At 42.1% G+C, this 21,014-nt stretch overlaps 1 protein-coding gene across 1 annotated transcript in view; it reads left to right on the top strand.

Moving 5' to 3' along the window:
* The window catches only part of LOC128844159 (NAD(P) transhydrogenase, mitochondrial-like), a 73,070-nt gene that overhangs the window by 45,275 nt on the left and 6,781 nt on the right, over nucleotides 1–21,014 (top strand). The window contains exons 12-19 of the mRNA XM_054041615.1: nucleotides 1,411–1,521; nucleotides 4,892–5,037; nucleotides 10,515–10,710; nucleotides 12,034–12,267; nucleotides 13,679–13,839; nucleotides 14,461–14,640; nucleotides 15,624–15,783; nucleotides 20,169–20,250. Coding sequence (XP_053897590.1) covers nucleotides 1,411–1,521; nucleotides 4,892–5,037; nucleotides 10,515–10,710; nucleotides 12,034–12,267; nucleotides 13,679–13,839; nucleotides 14,461–14,640; nucleotides 15,624–15,783; nucleotides 20,169–20,250 — 1,270 coding nt within the window. The remainder of the gene's footprint in view (nucleotides 1–1,410; nucleotides 1,522–4,891; nucleotides 5,038–10,514; nucleotides 10,711–12,033; nucleotides 12,268–13,678; nucleotides 13,840–14,460; nucleotides 14,641–15,623; nucleotides 15,784–20,168; nucleotides 20,251–21,014) is intronic.

A 21,014-nucleotide genomic window follows, 5' to 3' on the forward strand; every position in this document is an offset into this window, starting at 1 on the left:
TGTATAAGGCACATAGTAGGCTCTATTCCTTTCCACATCCTTTTTCTCACTTTGATCTGTGTAGGGGCCAGCTTGTACCTGGCCCTTTTATAGCTCTGTGTGTGTGTGGGAGAACGCAAGGAGTCTGGTACTACTATAATCCCTACTCTTGGCGGGGAGGAAGTATAGAGACTCTTCTCTTATAGGATAGGTCTACACTGCATCCTCTTTATGTCAAAGTATAGAGTACCTATTGCACGCCACACACACATCCCACAGCACAGGTACAAATAGCCATGTAGATGGTGAGGCACTGTTTAGGTGAGTAAAGACATGCCCGAGCCATACCCTACATGACTCTCTATACACCCAAGCCATGACTCCCTCTTCTACACTGGAGTTTTTAGCAGTGTAGTGACCTACTGCTGGAGCCTCTCCCTGCTACAGGGTACTGAGAGGGGAGCATGGTGCCTTATCCAATCGGGACCCTTCTCCTGCACACCTGGGAGCTCTGGGAAGGAAGGCACAACCCCTAGTTTCCATTGGCCACTCCCTACTTCCCCCCAAAATGGCCCTGTGGGTTCAAGGCACAGTCTAGCCCCTTGACTATAGAGAGTGTGTGTATTCCTACATGCCTGCAAAGCACCTAGCACACACCCTGCACGGTGTGAATGATGAATAATAGTATAATAGTGATCTTACAAGTAGTGTGCTGTACCTTCATAGCTGGGCAAAAACTGAATTTCTTGGAACCTAGACCACAGCTAAGATTATCGAAATGTGTCTTCACTCAGCTTCCTGAAGAAGTGAGATGCAATACTATCTAAATGTGATGGATTTCATGTGGTAATAACCTTAGCAATACTCTACTGATATTATTTACTAATCATGATTTTTAGGTTATTTTAGGTTGGGCCCCACTGTGCTGGCACTGTTCAAACACAGAGTAGCAGACAGTCCCTGCCCCAAAGAGTTTACAGTCTCAATAGACCAGACAGGCACTGAGTGGGGAAAGGGCTAGAACACGCAAGCAGAGTGAACAGTGAGATGGCAGCAAACATCACGTTAGTGACATAATCATTGGGGGTGGGGGTAGTTAGGAGGCGATAAGCTAAATGGAGAGAAAGGTGAGGGGAGAGAGGGTGAAGGGAAAAGGGCAGGGGAGAAGAGAGCAAGAGGCAGGTGTGGAGAGAAGTTGAGGTGAAGAGACTGCGAGGGAGAATTGGGAGAGGGTGGGAGCAAAAGGGCACAGAAAGTCCAGTCAAGACCATAGAAAGTTCTGTGGATTGCGGGAGGTCCCTGCTTTGGCTGCTTCTGCCCCTACTGGCTGCAGCTTCTCGCTGGTTTCTTCCTTTCTGCAGCAGATCAATTATTTATTAATTCTTTGTATGTATTTTGTCATCAAGTATTGATTTATTGTGTTTTCTTTAGGTCTTACTGCTGTTGGAGGTTTGGTTTTAATGGGTGGATCTTACCTTCCTTCTAGCTTGCCTCAAACATTAGCCTTACTAGCTGCATTTGTTTCTTCTGTCAATATTGCAGGTAAGCAATGTTTTCCTCTCTATCTTATGATGAATACCTGTGTATGCTGACTTTATAGGAAATATTATACATTTCTGTACATTGGTGCATGACATTTCTGTGCTCTGTGAAATGCCAGCTGCTAAAATGGCTTCTAAATTTGCACTTGCAAGTTTTCGCACACTAAAAACCTTCATTTACACTCAGACACTGGATTGTGAGACATTTAACTACCCTATGTGCACACACACATGCTGTTCACATTTGCCAAAATGGGCATGCCCAACACTGCATGTGCAGATTTAGAATCTGGACTGAGTCCTTGTTGAATTAAATTATAATTTGTTGAAGCTGAACATTTTACAGGCCAGAGATTTTGTCTGTTGGCATTTTTGTGTCTGAATTTTAATGGACAAGGAAATAGACAAACTGATAAACTGGATTATACTGTAAGCAAAGTTGGAGGCCAGGAGAACGTCCCTTTGAAAATTTGGCTCTAGTGGTATTTTAATTCCCACGGATTTGTTGCACACAACCTTAAATAGATTAACTTGATTTTCTAATAGTAAATGCCTATGTGGAAGCTTATGTTAGGAGTAACAGTTTCTGTAGCAGAAATAAGTAGCTACCCTGTAAAGCCTCTGCTCTAAAAGAACACAGTAAAGGGTAAACACTATCACATTTTACCCATTTCCCTCCTCAACCGCAACACTGTAGATATTTCTAGTATTCGGTGTGACTAAAGTTATACACCTAAGACAATAATAAGGTACCTAAATAAAAAGAATGAGGAGTATTTGTGGCACCTTAGAGACTAACAAATTTATTTGAGCATAAGCTTTCGTAGGATAAAGCCCACTTCATCGGATGCATGCAGTGAAAAATACAATAGGAAGATATTCACAGAGAACATGAAAAAATGGGGGTTGCCATACCAACTCCAATGAGACTAGTCGATTAATGTGGGATATTATCAGCAGGAGAAAAAAAAACTTTTGTAGTGATAATCAGGATGGCCCATTTCAAACAGTTGACAAGAAGGTGGGAGTAACAATAGGGGGGAAATTAAGCATGGGGAAATAGTTTATAGTTTGTGTAATGACTCATCCACTCCCAGTCTTTCTTCAAGCCTAATTTAATGATGTCCATTTTGCAGTTTCTTGTTGAAGTCTGTTTTTGAAGGGTTTTTTTTGTTGAATAATAGCCCACGAAAGCTTATGCTCAAATAAATTTGTTAGTCTCTAAGTTGCCACAAGTACTTCTCGTTCTTTTTGCTGATCTAGACTGACATGGCTACCACTCTGAAACCTGTACCTAAATAAGTGGCCTGATTTTCAGAGGTGATGAGCATCTGGCGCTCCCACTGAGGTCAAAAGGACCTCAGCATCGCTGAAAATCAGGTGAAAAGACAGGTACCTAATTATGAACGTGGAATTCTAGCTTTTCAGGCACTCAGCTTTGGAAAGCTTAAGCCTACAAAGACATCTGTGCCAGCAGCCCAGCATGCATGAACAACCTGATAATAACAAACCATTGTACAAGCACGCCACAGTGGAGAGGGGGAAATGGTTAAGAAAACGAGATTCCCAGGGCTCATTATAAACAACTGCAAGCCAAAACCCATTTTCAAATTTCACTGAAATACCTGTGTGCCAATTTAACTTGGATCAGACTCCATGTTGTAAAGTATTTTTTCTTCGAGAATGTTGCAGTTCCAGTGGGAAGCTAAAATATCAGCAAGGAAATAGCTAGAAAGGCTTTCAATAATCTCTTAATCAAGTATCAACCTAACACTTGAAATTGGAGAGTATGTGCCATAGTATATGGTGCTTATATGGCTCCCATGTCGGTAGTATTCAAGCACCTTATAATCTTGTTTTAATGCCTTTATCCTCTCAAAATCCCTATGAGGCTGAGACGTGCTATTGTCCCCATTTTACAGCTGGGGAACTAAGGCACAAAGAGGCTAAAGCCCAGACTTGTAAAGGTTTTTAGGCATTGCTTCACTCAACGTTGCAATGCCTAACTGATTAAAGGAGCTTAAATCTCATTTTCAAAAGTAATTGAGATACGTAAGAGCCTCACAGACTGTCAGTGGGATTTTGGCTCCTCAGTGCCTAAATCCTATTGAATATGATATTTAGAATCCTAAATCTGTTAGGAGTTGCAATGCTGAGCCAACCCAGTCCAGGTTCAGGGGCATATGGTTGGGGGAAGGCTCCTTGCACTTTCCTCGCTCACTTACACACCAACAGTAGGGCTGGCCACAGTCTGACCCCTAATATTATATTAGCTGTATGGAACTTCTCCAGCCTCTCAATGTCTTTGTGCACAAATCAGTCCTGATACATTTGAAAATTATTTTTTACCTTTTCTGAAAAGTTGAAGAATGAATGAAGAATTTTGCTGGCATTTTAATTATGGCACTTTAGAGAGAGCAATGTTTTGGGGATAAAGTGCCTGAGGAGTGAATTCATAACACCAGAGGATTACTTTCTCTAGGACATTGAATCAAATTCCATGGTTGTCTGTCTCTCTTTCTCTCTCTCTTGCTTTCTCTATGTCAGATAGTTCTTCCTCCAGTGAATAAGGTTCATTCTTGTCTTGCCATGCTGTCTGTCCTCTGTTTAAAGAGCTTTCTCTGCCCAACAGTCGCCTTTAAATGCCCTGTTCTCCATCTGACCACTAACAGGCAAATCTTGTACCAGCTGTACAGCCTGTGTAACAGGGTTGGGCATTCATGCCAGCGCTGCAGAGGAAGGAATTTCCCTTCCCTCCAAGCCATGGGGCAGCAGAAGAGCTGGTTCATGATTTCTATTGCAGTCTCAAGATTGCAGTACTCTCTGCTGCTCGTTTTATCTAACTCTGCAGGTCTGTGGAATAGCCAATGGATTCTCAAACTCCCAGGCCCATCAGTCCCTTCCATGGCCTGCCCCTACCCAAGTCTCCAAACTTCTACTACATTGTGGAGTTCAGCTTTGTAGTGTGCAGGGTGTGTAGGTCCCATGCATGGCCTCCCAGAATCCTCTCCACTTCCCTTTGCACTGTAGGATTACAGTAGTCCTGCTGCATCCAATGTGACCTCAGAGGAAAGAGGGAGGTGGGATGATTTGGCCTTCAGAGCAGTAAGTTTGATGCTGAAAAATCTTATTAAAAAAACACAGCAGTTTAGTAACAGAACTGAATATTCTAGTTCTGCAAGGGACAGAAGAGAAGGCAGTTTGCTAACCACATTTGAGATAAATTTGCAACCAAAATAGTTTGCAGAATGCAAACATAATACAGAGGTAACCCTCACCTACTGTAAAGGAGTGGTTTTTATTTATAGGAATGTACATGCAAGGACTCCTGTCTTCTTATTCTTACAGTTCAAACGTATATTTCCCAACAGGCGGTTTCTTAATTACACAACGAATGCTGGATATGTTCAAACGACCTACAGACCCACCGGAATATAATTATCTCTATCTCCTCCCTGGAGCAGTGTTTGTTGGAGGATATGGTGCCTCTCTTGCCAGTGGATATAACATTGAACAGGTCAGGCAACATTCAGATTTATTTTGCTCAGTTATCAGGTTAGCAATCTAAGCAGCTAGGCTCAGTTGTGCTAGCAAAGCTAAATAAATGAAGGGCCTGATTCTGCAAATACTTAATAGTTACCAGTATATATAGTAAGGGACTATTCACAGTAATAGGTACGTGGCTCAGTATTTGCAGAATTGAGCCCCTAATTTTTAGTATTGGCCAAACTATTGACTTACATGGGCCAATATTTTCCATCCCTTTTCACTGGATCATGGACTCTCTGGTTTCCTAGTAAGCTGTCCACCACTAAGAGCGAGGAGAAAACAGTTTTATAGCCTTTCTGTATCCCACAGTCCTTATTCGAGCAAAACTCATTTCATTCAATAAAAGACCGCAGAATTTGGCTCTGCATTTCCATTCCATGATGGTCTATTTGTCCTTTCATGAGTTTCTTAAGGAAGGTGAAATACAGTCAAGTTATTGTGTCACCTTGCAGGGAAAAAACTGTGCATGTGTGAGTTTAAAAAAAAAGTTTGTTGAAATACAGCATGGAATTTCTGAAGTAGACGGTGGTAGACGTAATACTGTTCAATACTGGCTTTTCTGAATCGCTTTTATATAGTCACAAAAATCACAGACTGCACTTTACATCATTTCCCAGCATCCTAGCAACACAAAACATAACTACCTCCTCTATAACAAACCTCAGAATGTGCTCTTGTTGTGTAGAACAGAATCTTTAGACGTAGCTCTTTGCAAGAAGAAATTCTTCAATCGACTCATCAACTGGAGTGAGCAAAACTGGTGACCTAAAGAATATATGTACTTGCAGGGACCCCACAGAATCAGTTACTTGCCTTGGCGTGACAGTAGTGTTTCTGCATTGGTTGAGAGGTTCATCGTGCTGTCCTGGCAAGATTTGGAAGACAGAATTTCTGTGAATTCTTTGAACAGGTTCTTTCTGCTTTAGTAAGAAACCCTCCTGCTCTCTTTTTTAAAATGATTATTATTTATTATTTGTTGAGCACCTTGAGAATGTGTGGCAGTTTACAGGCATAAAGGTATAGAAGGTCTCTAGCCCAAGGAGCTTACATTTAAACTGGATAGACAATGCAGTTCTGCTTGTGCAGTTGAATTAAGCTTCTTAAAAGATTTACTATTTCAACAAACTTTTTTTTAAAACTCACACATACACATTTTTTTTCTAACATCTTTATTAATGACTTGGTGGTAGGACTAGACAGCATACTGATCAGGTTTGCATTTGACACAAAGCTGGGGGAGTTGCCAATACTTTGGAAATTCAAGAGATCTTGATAAATTGGAGAACTGGGCTATAGACAACAAAATGAAACTCAACAAAGACAAATGTAAGGTGCTACACTTAGGGAAGAAAAACCAAATGCACAAATACAGAATGGGAGATAACTGGCTTGGCACCAGCACTGCTGAGAAGTACTGGGCGTTGTCGTGGATCACAACCTCAACATGAATCAGCAATTGGGTGCTGTTGCAAAAAAAGCCAATGCTATTTTAGGCTGCATTAACAGAGGCATAGCATGCGAGTCACAGGAGGTGGTGGTACCACTCTACTGGGCACTGGCTAGGCATCAGTTGGTGTACTGTGTCCAATTTTGGTCAGCAATGTGTAGAAAGGATGTAGAGAAACTGGAAAGGATCCAGCGGTGAGTGACAAAGTTGATCAAAGGGATGGAATGCAAACCATATGAGCAAAGGCTGAAGTAACTGGGTATGTTCAGTTTGGAAAAGAGGAGATTAAGGGGGATATGATAGTGGTCTTCAAATATTTGAAAGGCTGCCATAAAAAAGACGGAGAAAAGTTGTTCTCTTTTGCCACAGAGGGCAGAACAAGAGGCGATGGGTTCAAACTACAGCATAGCAGATTTAGATTGAACCTTGGGGAAAACTTCCTAACTGTAATGACAGTAGGAGAATGGAACAGACTGCCTAGAGAAGTTGTTGAAGCTCCTTCACTGGAGGTTTTCAAAGGAGGCTGGATAACCAGCTGTCTTGGATGGATTAAACACAACAAATCCTGCATCTTGACAGGGGCTTAGATTAGATGACCCTCACGGTCCCTTCTAACCCTATGATTCTAATTCACCTCCAAATTCTTAGCTGTTATTCTAAATACAGACACCAGAAGCTGAGTCATCATTTCGTTTCTGAGATAGTCTAAGCAGCAAGCTATGGTTGCTGAAGACACTGAAAGAAAGTATTTTGTGAAGCAAATGGCCTGATAGTAATCAGAACCCCTAACAGAATTGAACTGGTCCACTCTTACTAACCCTTAGGACTTCCCTCCACCCACAAAGGTGATCATCACCAAAAATCTGGAGAAACTGAGGTGTCAATTTTCATTAATTCTTTAAAGTACTTTAAACAAAACCGTTTCAAGAAAGGAAGCTGATAAATATCCTGGAATTTATCAGAAGGTCATTTAGCAGTCACTAGGCAAAGTAATAGAGCTTATTTCCCAAACAGCTGTATCAGGGATAGTTTTTCATTGGGACCCCATTCTTTGAAGCTATACTAAACTAATAGTCTAGGATACCTGATACTTCGGTTAAAGGAATTAAACAATACAATTGACTCCAGGAAATAATACACCAAAGAGTGCTGATAGTAAAAATGTAATATCTAATAAATATCTTGCTGAGCTACAGAGCAGAAGAAGAACTGGGAATAGTAGTGGATGTTTATAGCTTATTTTCTAGATACACTGAGCTACTGATTTATTTGTCTGCTTCCTGGGTTTGGACCTAACACCACAAGGACCAGGCCAATAGTTAGAAAGACATTGGGCCAAATTCTCTGCTGGTGTAAATAGGCAAAACTCTATTGAAGTCAGAGGAACTGCACCATTTACACCAATATAAAATGTGGCCATTAGGTGTTTCCCAAATAGTAACATATTTGAAAAAGTAGGATGTCTGTAGGGGTTACGGATAGGATTCTAGAAGGAGAATTACCTGGTACTTTCTAATAGAGCTGCAAAACTGAATGTGCAGCCCAAACAGACACCATTAAAACTATTTTAGTGCTAGTCCTTCTAGCCTGTTGCCTGGATCCTAATTATGATATTATGTAGTCACATTTATAGTAACAACCTGCAAACAATAATCTATGACAGATGGTTGTCAGCTTCGGCTATTGATTTAGATGAATGGCAAACAGGTCCATTTGCAATGCTTTGGCAGTTGTTTGGTGGAAAAGGTCTCTTTAAAGCTAATCATTCCTGAATCCCAGAAAAGCATTTTGTACAAACAAAGCATTGTTTAATCGACATATTTCTGCACCCTTCTTTGACATGCCTGCAAGCGCCCCTGTTGGCTACGCTTACTAGGGTAAATGGCCTTTAGAAATATTTACTCTCAGTATTTTCTCTCCTTCTCCCTTGTATAGCTATCTGGGCACTGTGCTGACAAATCAGAATGGCTTGCAGCAACCTGTAGCTAGTGCAGAAAGCAACCAATCACAGTATTGCAGACCATCCCACCCTCCATTTATGAGAATCCCATTTTTGACTACTCTTTTGTTTCTCCCAGCTTGGAAAGAGCATTTTGGATATGTGTCTTTTGTAGGGGATCTCATTGTCATAATTCCTGGGCGAACTGACCCCTCCTGGTCTCTCCAAGCACACCTTCTCTAGGCCTCATGCCATTGCCTGTCTCTTGGAGAGGAATCACACGATTGTCCCATCTCAGATTGGGCCCTGGGTTGCAGTCCCATGGTATTAACTATGATTTACCTGAGCAGGTCTGATTTATGCCAGACCCTGCAGTTCTGTTCCTGCCAGGACATTAACAGTGGTATTCAGTTATCAAGCAGCCTCCTTAAAGCAAAGTATCATTTATTTAGAACAAAAGCATTTCAGGGAAAACATGTCTAAATAATAATAATAATAATAAAACAGACTGCACGCATATCAGGTTTTCCTCCTAAGGCCTACCATTTCCTGGATCTGGGGAAGGCCCAATTTCTTTAGATTCCCTCCACAAGTCTTTCTCTCTGTCATACTGTCATTCTGTCAAGCCTCCCTCCTCCCCTTGCCATCCCCCCTAACCCCAGAAGGCTTTTGACTGTTTGATCTCCATGTTCCAAGCCTGGCACAACAAGCTTGCATCTTCTTTGGCGACATGATGCCTGGTCCTTGAAGCTGATAATTTTGCCCATTGTCTTTCAAGTGTGTGCATGGGTTTTCTTCTCCGGGAAGCCATTGTGTTCCTTCCCACAGCACAATATAAGTTAGATCAACACTTCCATAGAGGAAAATCTTACAACCCTACACAGTAACTTGCCCTCCCTGACCCAGTCACATACAATGTTCATAAAATTGTTACACCTCAGTATTCATAACACTGTTACATGTCAGCTCTACTTCTGCCACATTTAGCTCTTTGGATTTCCATTTTTGAAAAGCCCCTTTGAACAGTTCTTGAAAAGTACAGGAAGCAAAAGATCTTGTGATGACCTTTCTGGGCTTTTATGGGGGGGGGGAATATGGAATGTCTTAGCTTCATTGGTTACGAGGTGATTAGAGAATGGTGGGTATGCAGCCTATATTCTTTTTGTCATTGTCACATTGTTTTAGATTCATGATTATCAATGGATTCAGTAATACAGGTGGGGAAAAAAGTAACATTGAGCTTTTGTGCTGTGAAATAAAATCACCATGTGCTTTTCAAACACAAGAAAGAACACCACATGTTATTTATAAATGCATCATCATGTAGGGATTTCAGAACATTTTGTGAATCAAAACACTTAAGAATCAAAGTAACAGAAAATCAATGGGAATGATCTCATAGCATTACAATCTCTAAAATGCAGTTTAAATGACTGATTCGATAAAATGTGTTTCTTCCCCACACAAAGAAACTGCTGATTAAAACCATTTAAAAACACATCCAATGTAAAAGATGGTAAATCTAGCAAAGATAATTATACTAAATTACTTTAAGCTTGAACTAATGTGTTATTAGTTTGTTACTCTAGGGAGAGAGTAGTAAGAACCCACACACATACACACTTGAAGATGAGTCACAATGGCAGGGCAATGACGACTAATGCAAGAAAATAGTGCAATGGTTATGGAAATAACCAAAAATATGTACTCAAATATATGGCACTGGGGATTAAGGCTGTGTATTTGAGAAGTTTAGTCAGTGTCACCGCTGCAATGTTTGCAGAGTGGTGTGACAGAGAAATACAGGAATGGAGAATTGAAAGGAGACAACTTAGGGAAGTTTCAGCACCTGGGGTTGAACAAACTGGACTCCTCCACTAATATGCAAAGAAGAAATCTTTCATATCTTAAACCATAAACTCTTGGCATTGAAACTTCCCCTCCCCCTACTCTAGCTGGGGATCCTGGAGGTTTTGCAAACCCTTATCTTCTACCAGGAGAGAAGATGGATGTGCAGTAATGCTGTGCACTACGTATTAACTTTTGCATTGTTTTACAGATGATATATTTGGGCTCAGGTCTCTGCTGTGTTGGTGCACTGGCAGGATTGTCTAGTCAGAACACTTCTAGACTTGGCAATGCCCTAGGTATGATTGGGGTGGCTGGTGGTGTAGCAGCTACACTAGGAGCACTGAACCCATCACCAGAAGTACTCGCTCAGATGTCTGCTGCCATGGCAATGGGTGGTACAATAGGTATGTACAACACATTGTACAATTCATGTAGCCTGACTTCATACCGCATTCATTAGTGGTTTATTAACCAATGAATAATTCTTTATTTATAATAGGATGAGAAAATACATTTGGAAAGTGCATTAATGCCTAAACGTGGCAATCTTGACTAAGAGGAGAACTTAAGATGGTGAAGCAGATATGTACAAAGCTTATAAATTGTTTTTAAATTTGGTCACATGGCTTAAGCTTAAAACATACTTTTTATTTCTAGGAAGTATTTTACCTGAATATGCACTTGCTGGCAAGTTACAATAAAAGGAAATAGTAACCATAGCTCAAAATGGTGGCTGTCGTTATAGAGTTTATGATTACAGTATTTCCCAGAGGTTCCTTTCCCCATTTTCCAGAGCCTCCTAGATTACCTTTCGTGGCCTTGTTTGGAATCCTGAAAGTCTCACTACAGACAACCCTGCAGTGAATGTTTTTCAGTTGAAATTTCCCTTCATGTAATTCCAAAAAGCAGTGGAGAGCACAATCAGGAAAATTTAAAATCCTCCTATTCGTTACTTATGCCTCTCCCAAATGTTCTTATTGCTAATAGTTTTGATAATAATAATAATATAATTAATAGGGTGAGGGGAGAAGGATTAGCAAGTATGTTCCTGGATCACAATATCTTTGAACGATTGGTCTGTAGTCAGGACTACTAGAACTGTAATACCAGATCTTGGGCCTGGCAGAGGGTTTACTAATCTTCAGTGGTGGCCATACCTGTGTAGCCACATAGGATCCTTATAACAGGGTATGCTAACCCTTGTGGCAGGGTAGAAATCCAGCCCTGCTCTGTTCCACATTTCAGCCCAGAAGGAATGGAACTTTGGGAGTTGTAATCTCCAAGGAACATGGGAGTTGGAGGTCTGACAGTAGGAATGGTGGGAAAGAGCATTCCCAGCTTGTGAATGAGAACGCAATGTGCTCTCCCAGAGCCTCCAGGGGCATTTTGCTTGCCTGCTCCCTGTAGGCAGAATACATCTGGGAGATATGACTGATGCGCCAGCAGCATCCCCTCCCCAAGGAAGAGGTTGTGGATTCAAAGCCCCAATCTGGCTCTGTTTCTTTTAGTCTGTTGTCTCAGAATGTTCTTGCAATATATTTTTGGAGGAGATTTAAATTAGGTTATAATTTCCTACAACTATTATGTTTCTATTGTATTGCACAAAAAGAAAAACAACATAAGAAAGAAAACAGTCCTCTGTTGCTTAACTGCCTGTTTATACTTCAAGAGAGGATGAAATACAATACAATTCTTTAATCTTGGATCTAAATCATTTCATTTTACAGGTCTCACAGTTGCGAAACGGATTGAAATCTCTGACCTTCCACAGCTTGTAGCTGCATTTCACAGTCTGGTTGGGTTGGCAGCAGTTCTTACATGTATTGCTGAGTATATGATCGAATATCCACACCTCGATGTTCACCCTTCTGCCAGTGTTCTCAAAACTGTGGCATATTTGGGCACCTACATTGGGGGTGTAACCTTCAGTGGTTCGTTAGTGGCTTATGGAAAACTGCAAGGTACTTTCTTCTTTGCTCTATGTCACGTTAAATAATTTAGGATGGGATTTCCAAAGGTTTCTATGGGAGTGAAGTGCTACTTCCAGTGGGAACTGGGTAGCTAACTTTCAGGTCCTTTCCAAAATCACATCCTTTTACAACAGAGTTATTTTGACAAGTTTGGTGGGATTAGGTGGCCAAAAGATTATATTAGATTGTTATTGGTGACAGCTTTCAACGAATCCTCTCCTGTAAATTTCTAGAGGGAGAACGAGTGCTTGTTTACACTCCCTCAGATGTAGCAAGGACTAAAGTCCTGAGGAGGACAAATAGGGGTCATAGAAAATGTGGTAAGAGCTCCTGTAGACTATATCTGGACCCATTATTTTCTTAGTTCCAATATGGCAATGAAAAGCTACTCCAGAGTGAAGTGCGAGGATTATGGCCATAAAAATGAATCAAATTGCTCAGTAATTTAACACTTGTGAAAAATAAACAAACCATTTCATGGTGCATGGCATACTAAAGACACACAAGATATACATGTAAAAATATGAGTTTGAATAACAGTGTTGATGTGGTACAATTCAAGTCCAAAAAGGTTCATCTGCAGTAGTAGCATGACCAGTAACTATTGAAATAATGACTTAAAGACCAAATGCTGGGGGTCCTGTTCAGTCCAAAATAGTTTTCAAGGATAAATAGTCACTGAGGCTTCTTATTCCAGACAAGTATTTGGTCCCCATTAGCAGTGGCAGAGTGATCCTACTACATGGGAAGCTGCTCTGTTGCTGTCTGCCACATCCCATTTCATATAATGATAGGAATGATGTCAAGGGAATCACTGAGTATGAAAAATCCTGATGTGGCTGTTTGGGGAAGCAGTCTGATGGCAGGATCTCTCTTAGCTGACATTTAGGGCCAAACATGCTTCCTTGGCTCACAGCTGAAATGGGAAACTGTGTTGCCAGCCAGGGAGCTGAAGAGGCTTCAGGATGACCCTGGCTGGGTAAAACCAGGGACTGGTGCATGTGAACTGCTCTCCCAGAAAACTGATAATTGAGAGGAACCCCCATCCTCAAAGACTGTTGACCGGGCAGACCCCTCAATGACAGAGACAGGATAGCCAATAGGGTTGGAGGGTTGCCCAAAGGCTGTACACTCATATGTGGAAAAAGACCCGCTCCTGGGAGCTGAGAGTTGAATAAGAGCTGCTGGGAAGTAGGGAGCTCCAAACAACTGATCCTCTGCCTTGTGTCTCCAATGGGCCAAACTTTCCTTTAGATAAATTGATCCACTGTGGAACCAGCATCTTTGGGCTTCTGATTCTATACCTGCGCTGATAGCTTCTTTGGGGTTCCTGTACTTTAACATTAAAAATGTTTATATCATAAAATGACTGAATTGTTAACACCTTAGTGTTTGATTCCAGGTTTATTGAACTCAGCGCCGCTCCTTCTACCTGGTCGCCATTACTTGAATGGCGGGTTGCTGGCAGCATCAGTGGGTGGTATGGGGCTGTTTATGCTGGACCCAAGCTACACTACCGGCATGGCCTGTCTTCTTGGTGTTTCAGGACTTTCCTCAATCATGGTAAGCACACAAGAAAGCACTCTCTGAATCCTTTCAATGCAAACAAAAGAAATATAAAGTTCTTGCATTCATCTGCAGCTTCTGCTGAATGTCAGGAAAAAAGAAGCTCTGCACATCAGCTGAAAAATTTGGTGTAATTGCGAGCACTCCTCAAAGCACTATGCAAAATATTTATGGTGCCCTATAGAAATTCCATAACAAATCGCTGCAGGATCCCAGAAACCATAGTGCAAGGATCCAAAACATTTTAGCTAAGGGCAGTTCAGTAAAACAAGCTATTGTTTGTCTAGTCAGATGTATATGTAATCCTATACTCCAAACCACTGCTATAAATATGATCTGATTTTGGAAAGATGTTTTGGAAAGAGAGTAAGTGTCCAATCCTGTGAGATGCTGAATGGGTTCAGCTCCTATTGTGTAAATGAGAATTCAGAGTGCTCAGCTCCTCACAGAATCAGACCCATTATGTATAACAGATAATCATGAAATAGCCAAGTTCTTGTACTCAGGTATTGGATGGTTTGTTTGTTTTGTTTTTTAATTAACAGGTTAGTAATAATGTCATTCTTTAAATGTGAGTTTCCATTAGTTTTTCTTTCCATGGTGTCTATTCAATTGCAGGGAGTCACGCTTACAGCAGCTATTGGTGGTGCAGATATGCCTGTGGTCATCACTGTATTGAACAGCTATTCTGGATGGGCTTTGTGTGCAGAAGGATTCCTTCTTGATAACAACCTGATGACAATTGTTGGTGCCTTGATTGGGTCCTCTGGAGCGATTCTCTCTTACATCATGTGTGTGGTAAGATGGCAACATATGTACTTGGGCTAACATGCTGACTTTGGTGAAACAAGTCTGGAGCTTCTACTGTGGGAACTTCTTAAAAAGAGACTGGATGGCCCAACTGATCAATTGCTAGTTTAAATCCAGTTCAAACTGGTCATAAATAATCAAAAGTTATTGCGGGTCTGATGACTATTTGGTGGGCTTTTAGAATTAGGATGTGGTACGCATAGGGTTTAGATGCAAAGAGCAACTGGTGATCTCACTCCAGTTCCTAGAGATCTCAGAAACCACTACCACAACTGGCACTGACTGGCACCAGTATTGGCCTGGATGCTAAATTACTCTCACTGTTAGATGTGACCCTTCCATGTCAGATTGGTGGGATTGTAGTATGGGGAAACTTGCACTGCTGCTGCCTGCACTGTACGTGGTCTCTGAATAAACAGTCTCTAGCATTGTCAATCCGTCATCTAACCTTACTTTAAAAAATGAAATAAGAAGTAGTATGGTTTGCTTTGTGAGCCCGGTACTCTCAGTCAGCATTTTGACAAGGACCAAAGAATCTGCAATGAAAAATCTCACCCAGTGACTGATTTTGAGGCAACGTGCTGTTTTATAATGAGCAAGAGGGGAGAAGTTCTTTAAACAAATCAATGCCTTTGTGGCGTTGTGAAAAGAAAAATGGTTAGAACTTGACTGAAAAACATAAGAATTTCTCAAAGGCACATCTGAAAACCTTTGTTCAAAATGTATGGGTTATATGCCAAGTGGGATACTGGAGCTTTCCAAATAGAATATTGAACTATTGAACCATTGCTGCATCGTCTTCGGAGTCTTGTTAAAGTACACTTTAATGAGCTGAACAATAATGCAGCTTGCCTTTCCAAACAAACGACATGAGGATTCCCATTAAATGCACTGTTTATTTTGGGGTTCTCTGAATGTAATCAGAACTATTGCTTTTGACCAATGCACTCATTTCATGTCTTCCCACTTAGGCCATGAATAGGTCTTTGCCAAATGTGATTTTGGGTGGATTTGGTACATCTTCTACGGGTGGTGGGAAACCTATGGAAATTGTTGGAACACATACCGAAGTCGGAATTGACCAAGCCATTGAAATGATAAAGGAAGCTAACTCTGTCATCATTACCCCTGGTAAGAGTTCAGATATTTTTGTATGCTTATTCAGTCATGCGCTTGTCAGGGTAACTCAGTTATTGCACAACATTCTGCTTAGTTAGTTAAAGGAATGAGCAGAAATTATGACTGATAAAACATCTATGAAAGAATAAGGGAGTCTAGCTAGGAAAGTTAAAGATTCTTGTGGGGATTTAAAAATTGATATTCTATGCATGGAAAAAGCTTGCTAAACTGGGGGAAAGAAACAAGAAGATAATGTAATCTACATCTCATTGGTATTAAAAAGCCTAAGCTGATTTGTTAAAAAGCACCAAATACATTACAGGGCCATTTAGGAAAAAAGATCCATCTCATCCTCAGATCTGCATGGACAGAGGGTCTGATTTCACCAGTTTTACACCATTTCATGACACTGAATTCTCATAGACTCATAGACTTTAAGGTCAGAAGAGACCATCATGATTATCGAGTCTGACCTCCTGCACATTGCAGGACACAGAATCTCACCCACCCATCCCTGAATTCAGTGGATTTACTTCTGATTTACCCTATTGGAAGTGATCAGAATCAGACCAACCAGTGATGGTTAGACCCTCATGAATGAATGCCTCACTTTACAGAATAGTAGTTCCTATGGCAGGAGCAGATTTACCATGAAACAAACCATGTGGTGGCACAGGGCCCCCAACAACAGGGGGGGCACCCAAAACACAGGACAAATATCTGACAACCTGCCCCCGAGTCCTGACCAGCGGTGCAGCAGGGCTCAGGCAAGCAGGATGCCTGAATTCCATGGCCGGTGGCCCACGTAGCTCCCGGAAGCAGCTGGCTGCTGGCACGTCTCTGTACACCCCTGGTGGGGCGGAAGGCAGCTCCACGTGCTGCCCCCACCCTGAGCAGCACACAGAAACCCGCTGCCCCTCTCTCCCCAAGGAGTCTGCAGAGACGTGCCAGCGGCAGGGTTAAGGCAGCTCCCTGCCCACTCTGCCTCCCTCCCTCCATGCCGCTTCGTTCCTGGAAATGGCCAGCATGTCCCTGCCGCCCCTGGGGAGTTAGGGGGTGTCTCCATGTGCTATCCCCACCCCGAGTGCTGACTCCACAGCTCCCATTGGCCGGGAACCCCCCGCTTAGGAGCAGCTGCCGGAGGGGTGTGTGTGTGCCCATCGCTTTGGGAACCGTGCTGCTCGAGGTAAACGCCGCCCTGCTGCCCCCTTCTGCCCTCCAACCCCCTACCCCAGCCTAGAGCCTGCACCCTGCACTCTAACTTTCTCCCAGAGCCCACCCCCCACACCTCCTGCTGCACCCCAATTCCCTGCCCCAATCAAGGTACCTCACTTTATTTTCATTACTTATAATATAGGAGGAAGATGAAGAAAAAAAGAATGAAAAACGGGGGGGGGGGGAATAAGAGAGAATGTTCTTTTCCTTGGCTGTGTCCCGAGTGGGGGGGGAGGGGCGGGGGGGGCAAAAATGAAGCTGTGCCAAGGGCCCCATTAACTCTAAATCTGCCACTGTCCTATGGGCTCTGAAGGGAGTCCTGTCTGTCCTCCTCAATGAAAAAAATAGTGACATGGCAGAATGCCTCAAAGGTCGAGAAAACTGGGGATACAAACCCTGAGTGTAAAAGCAGACTTGTCCTGAGTTGGACTTTGCACTCTCTGGATGGTGCTATCATTATGGCACCAATATTGTGGGATTTTCAGTTACTTCAAAGATTTTACTTTTCCCCAAATACTTATAAAAGAAAAGTAATTTCTAGCTACTAAATTCCTTAAAATTAATAAGCCAATTCCTGCAGACTTTACTCAGGGTAATCTCCCATTGAATTCATTATGTGGCCAGATGTTAATTCATTTCAAATTTTCCACAACAACAACCACCAACCAAAAAAACCCAAAAAAACAGTTGTACAAAGTTTTAGGCAATTTTTAACTCTGCCAGTGTAACGATGTGTGGCAAACATGTCTTGAGATCAGGACGCATTCTTCACTCATCTCCTAGCTGCAGGACATCCTGTCTTGTGGATTTAAATATGCCATATCAAATTCTTCTTTCATTGCAGTAAACTACAAAAAGTTAGTGTGTTTTATGAATGTGTATTAACAACATAAGGCCTTGGTCCCAAATATGTAGGGGAAAAAATCCTTAACTAAAATGGCTATTGTGTGTCGGATTGCCTGCAGGGATTGAATGTTTGTTAGCGCGCCAACCCTTTACTTGGCAGCTCATCTGGAATCTGAGTTTGGGTGTTGGGCTCAGTCCCTCGCTCTCTGGGTTGCAGAGGTTAGAAATGTTGCACACACCTAGCATTGCACTCAAGCAAACCCCTACGACTGACCCAGGAGTACAGTTGGCTGGCTCTAGATGCAGCTGCAAGCAGCCCTTCTTAGCCAGATGGATGGTTCATCCTGACGAGGGGCCTCTGTAATGAGGAGGGATAAAGTGGGGAGAAGGAAGGGGACTGCCTGAGTGTCCCCCATCCAAATATGTTGTTTTTAAGAAAAAAAATATTATTCAAAGAATAACAGTAAAGGCCATTGTTTATTTTTGCAGCAACATTTGAAAATTAGGCCCTTAATGCTCATAGCCCTAAATATTTGTTGTTGGTCAAGATGTTTATATTCTCCTCCCCAGGAGCTTAAAGAAATTTGTCTTATGGGATTTGGAGACTTTATTTGGAACACGAGTATGAATTCTGATTAGAGCAGTGTGCAGTATTAAATAAGGATCTCTTGGTTCTTTCTAATCAGAGTCTGGGATGTGGGTGATTTAAATAAAATGTCCCTCAGTTGTCTGCTTTGGATTTAATGCTGCATAAGCTATATGATGACAATGGTAAGTTTTTCTAATGATTCATACAGTGTGTGCATTGAGAAGATCATTACAGCTGTGGCCGATACCCCTGGGAGGCAGTGGATCAGGTCCTGGGCTTTGTCTGACCTGACCAGAAGTTGGGGAAGTAAGGCTTTAAGCCACCTCTTGGCCCTCCCAATTTCTTCCTGAGGCCACCAACTGTTGGACAACAGCTCCCATGGGCTATTCTGACAGCTGGGAATCAACTGGTTTCCACAGTACCCTGTCTATGCCTTTTATCTACTTTTGTCCTGGCCACATTTGCTACACATGGGAATCCTACACTGGCCTTATCTCTGGTTTACTGCTGCTTTGCACCAGTAGACAAGAGCAATTGAAAATTTGGGACAAGGCGTTTAGTGCTTAGAGCAGTGTTTCCCAAACTTGGGACACCGCTTGTTTAGGGAAAGCCCCTGGCGGGCTGGGCCAGTTTGTTTACCTGCCGTGTCCACAGGTTTGGCCGATCGCGGCTCCCACTGGCCATGGTTCGCTGCTGCAGGCCAATGGGAGCTGCTGGAAGCAGCAGCCAGTATGTCCCTCAGCCCGTGCCGCTTCCAGCAGCTGTCATTGGCCTGCAGCAGTGAACCGCGGCCAGTGGGAGCCGCGATCGGCCGAACCTGCAGATGTGGCAGGTAAACAAACCAGCCCGGCCCACCAGGGACTTTCCGTACACAAGCACTGTCCCAAGTTTGGGAAACACTGGCTTAGAGAAAGGACTGGAATCAGGAGATCTCAGTTCAGTTCCTGTTAGGATGACCAGACAGCAAGTGTGAAAAATTGGGACAGGAGGTGTATGTGTGTGTGTGTGTGGGGGGGGTGTAATAGGAGCCATAAGAAAAAGACCCCAAAATCGGGACTGTCCCTATAAAATCGGGACATCTGGTCTCCCTAGTTCCTTTCTCTGCCGCTCAGTTGCTGTGTGATCCTGAGCCAGAAAGTTAACTTCTCTGTGATTTAATCTCTCCATGTGCAAAAGTGGGGCTGATGGATCCCTACCTCCTAGAGAGTATTAGTAGGCTAAATGTGTGGTTCAATCTGGACAGTGATTTTGTAAAATTGGCAGTAGAGGTCTCATACATATTGTTTCTCAGGCTCCATATCAAAAATGCTCAGTTTACAAGCTAGAAAATAGTTTTTGCCTGAATGGCAATCCTGCAAACTCAGCTTGGAAAACCAAAAAGCCGTCTTTCCCACACATCCCCACCAGTAATATGTATTGTACGCAGAAACAGAATATGGTGGTTGTAGAGTGAGTTAGCTGTAGCCAAGACTCTTCGTTTTTCAATGTAATTTACAATGAAACCTGCATTAAGTGCTACCATTGAATTAAACGACCATATTAAAGTATCCCTTTGCAGCTCAGTTTGACCTTTAACTCTGTGTCATCTTCACCAGGCAAATGAGTTTTGTTGGCACCGTGTGCGGTAACTGTGGTTTCTAATATTCATTAATGCAGAAGACATGCTGGTTAATTGAGCCCTTTATGGTGCTTTTTGAGGGATGCTAAGCTTCCTTTGTAAAACACTGACATGTTTTTCATGGTTTAGGTTGGGGTCTTTGTGCAGCCAAGGCCCAGTATCCCATTGCTGACATGGTGAAAATGCTTAATGAACAAGGAAAGAAAGTCAGGTAAGTTGCATATAGTGAGCCAGACCCTCAGCTGGTATAAACTAGTAGGGCTCTATTGATTTCAACGGAGCTCAGCTCTTATTTCAGTGGAGCTATGCTGATTTATACCAGCTAAGGATCTGGTTCACAATGTTGTCATTGAAATAGGCCAGGACAAATACTATACATCAAACATTAAAAGCAATGATAGAACTTCAATAGGAAATCTTTAGTATGTTTAGTATGCCGTGGTAATACACGTGGTAATACACTTTGCCATTCAATACTACAGGCTCAATTTTCAAACTTGAGTGCCTTGGTTAGGGGCTCCAATAAACACTTACGTTCGCAAATGAGCTAATAGATATTTCTAAAAATGAGTTGCTCTCTCATAGCAAATATGGGTGGGATTTTTCAAAAACACCAAAGCAAATTAGAAACACAAATTCCCTGTGAGGGGAAAAATCTCTCCCCACATTAATCAGGAAAACATCTGTGCTGGAAGTCTGCTAGCAGCAAACAGAGCATGAATATGATCTCAGTACTGACAGAGCTCAGGTTTGCCATAGCATTCAGTTGGGAAGTCCAGGCCTATGAATATTTGAGTAGCCTCTGGAATTCAGACATTCATTTTCTTAATATTCGACAAGAATATTAAGTGTTTCAATTCTTGTGTCAAATTCTTGGAAAAGTCTTTTTTTCCCCAGCAGTGGTTGCTTTTTTTTTTTTTTTTTTTTTGCAAGTGCATATTAAGAATGTGTATCAATAAGCCACCTCTGCATTAG

This window comes from Malaclemys terrapin, chromosome 10 (genome assembly GCF_027887155.1).
Source record: "Malaclemys terrapin pileata isolate rMalTer1 chromosome 10, rMalTer1.hap1, whole genome shotgun sequence".
Lineage (NCBI taxonomy): Eukaryota > Metazoa > Chordata > Testudines > Emydidae > Malaclemys > Malaclemys terrapin.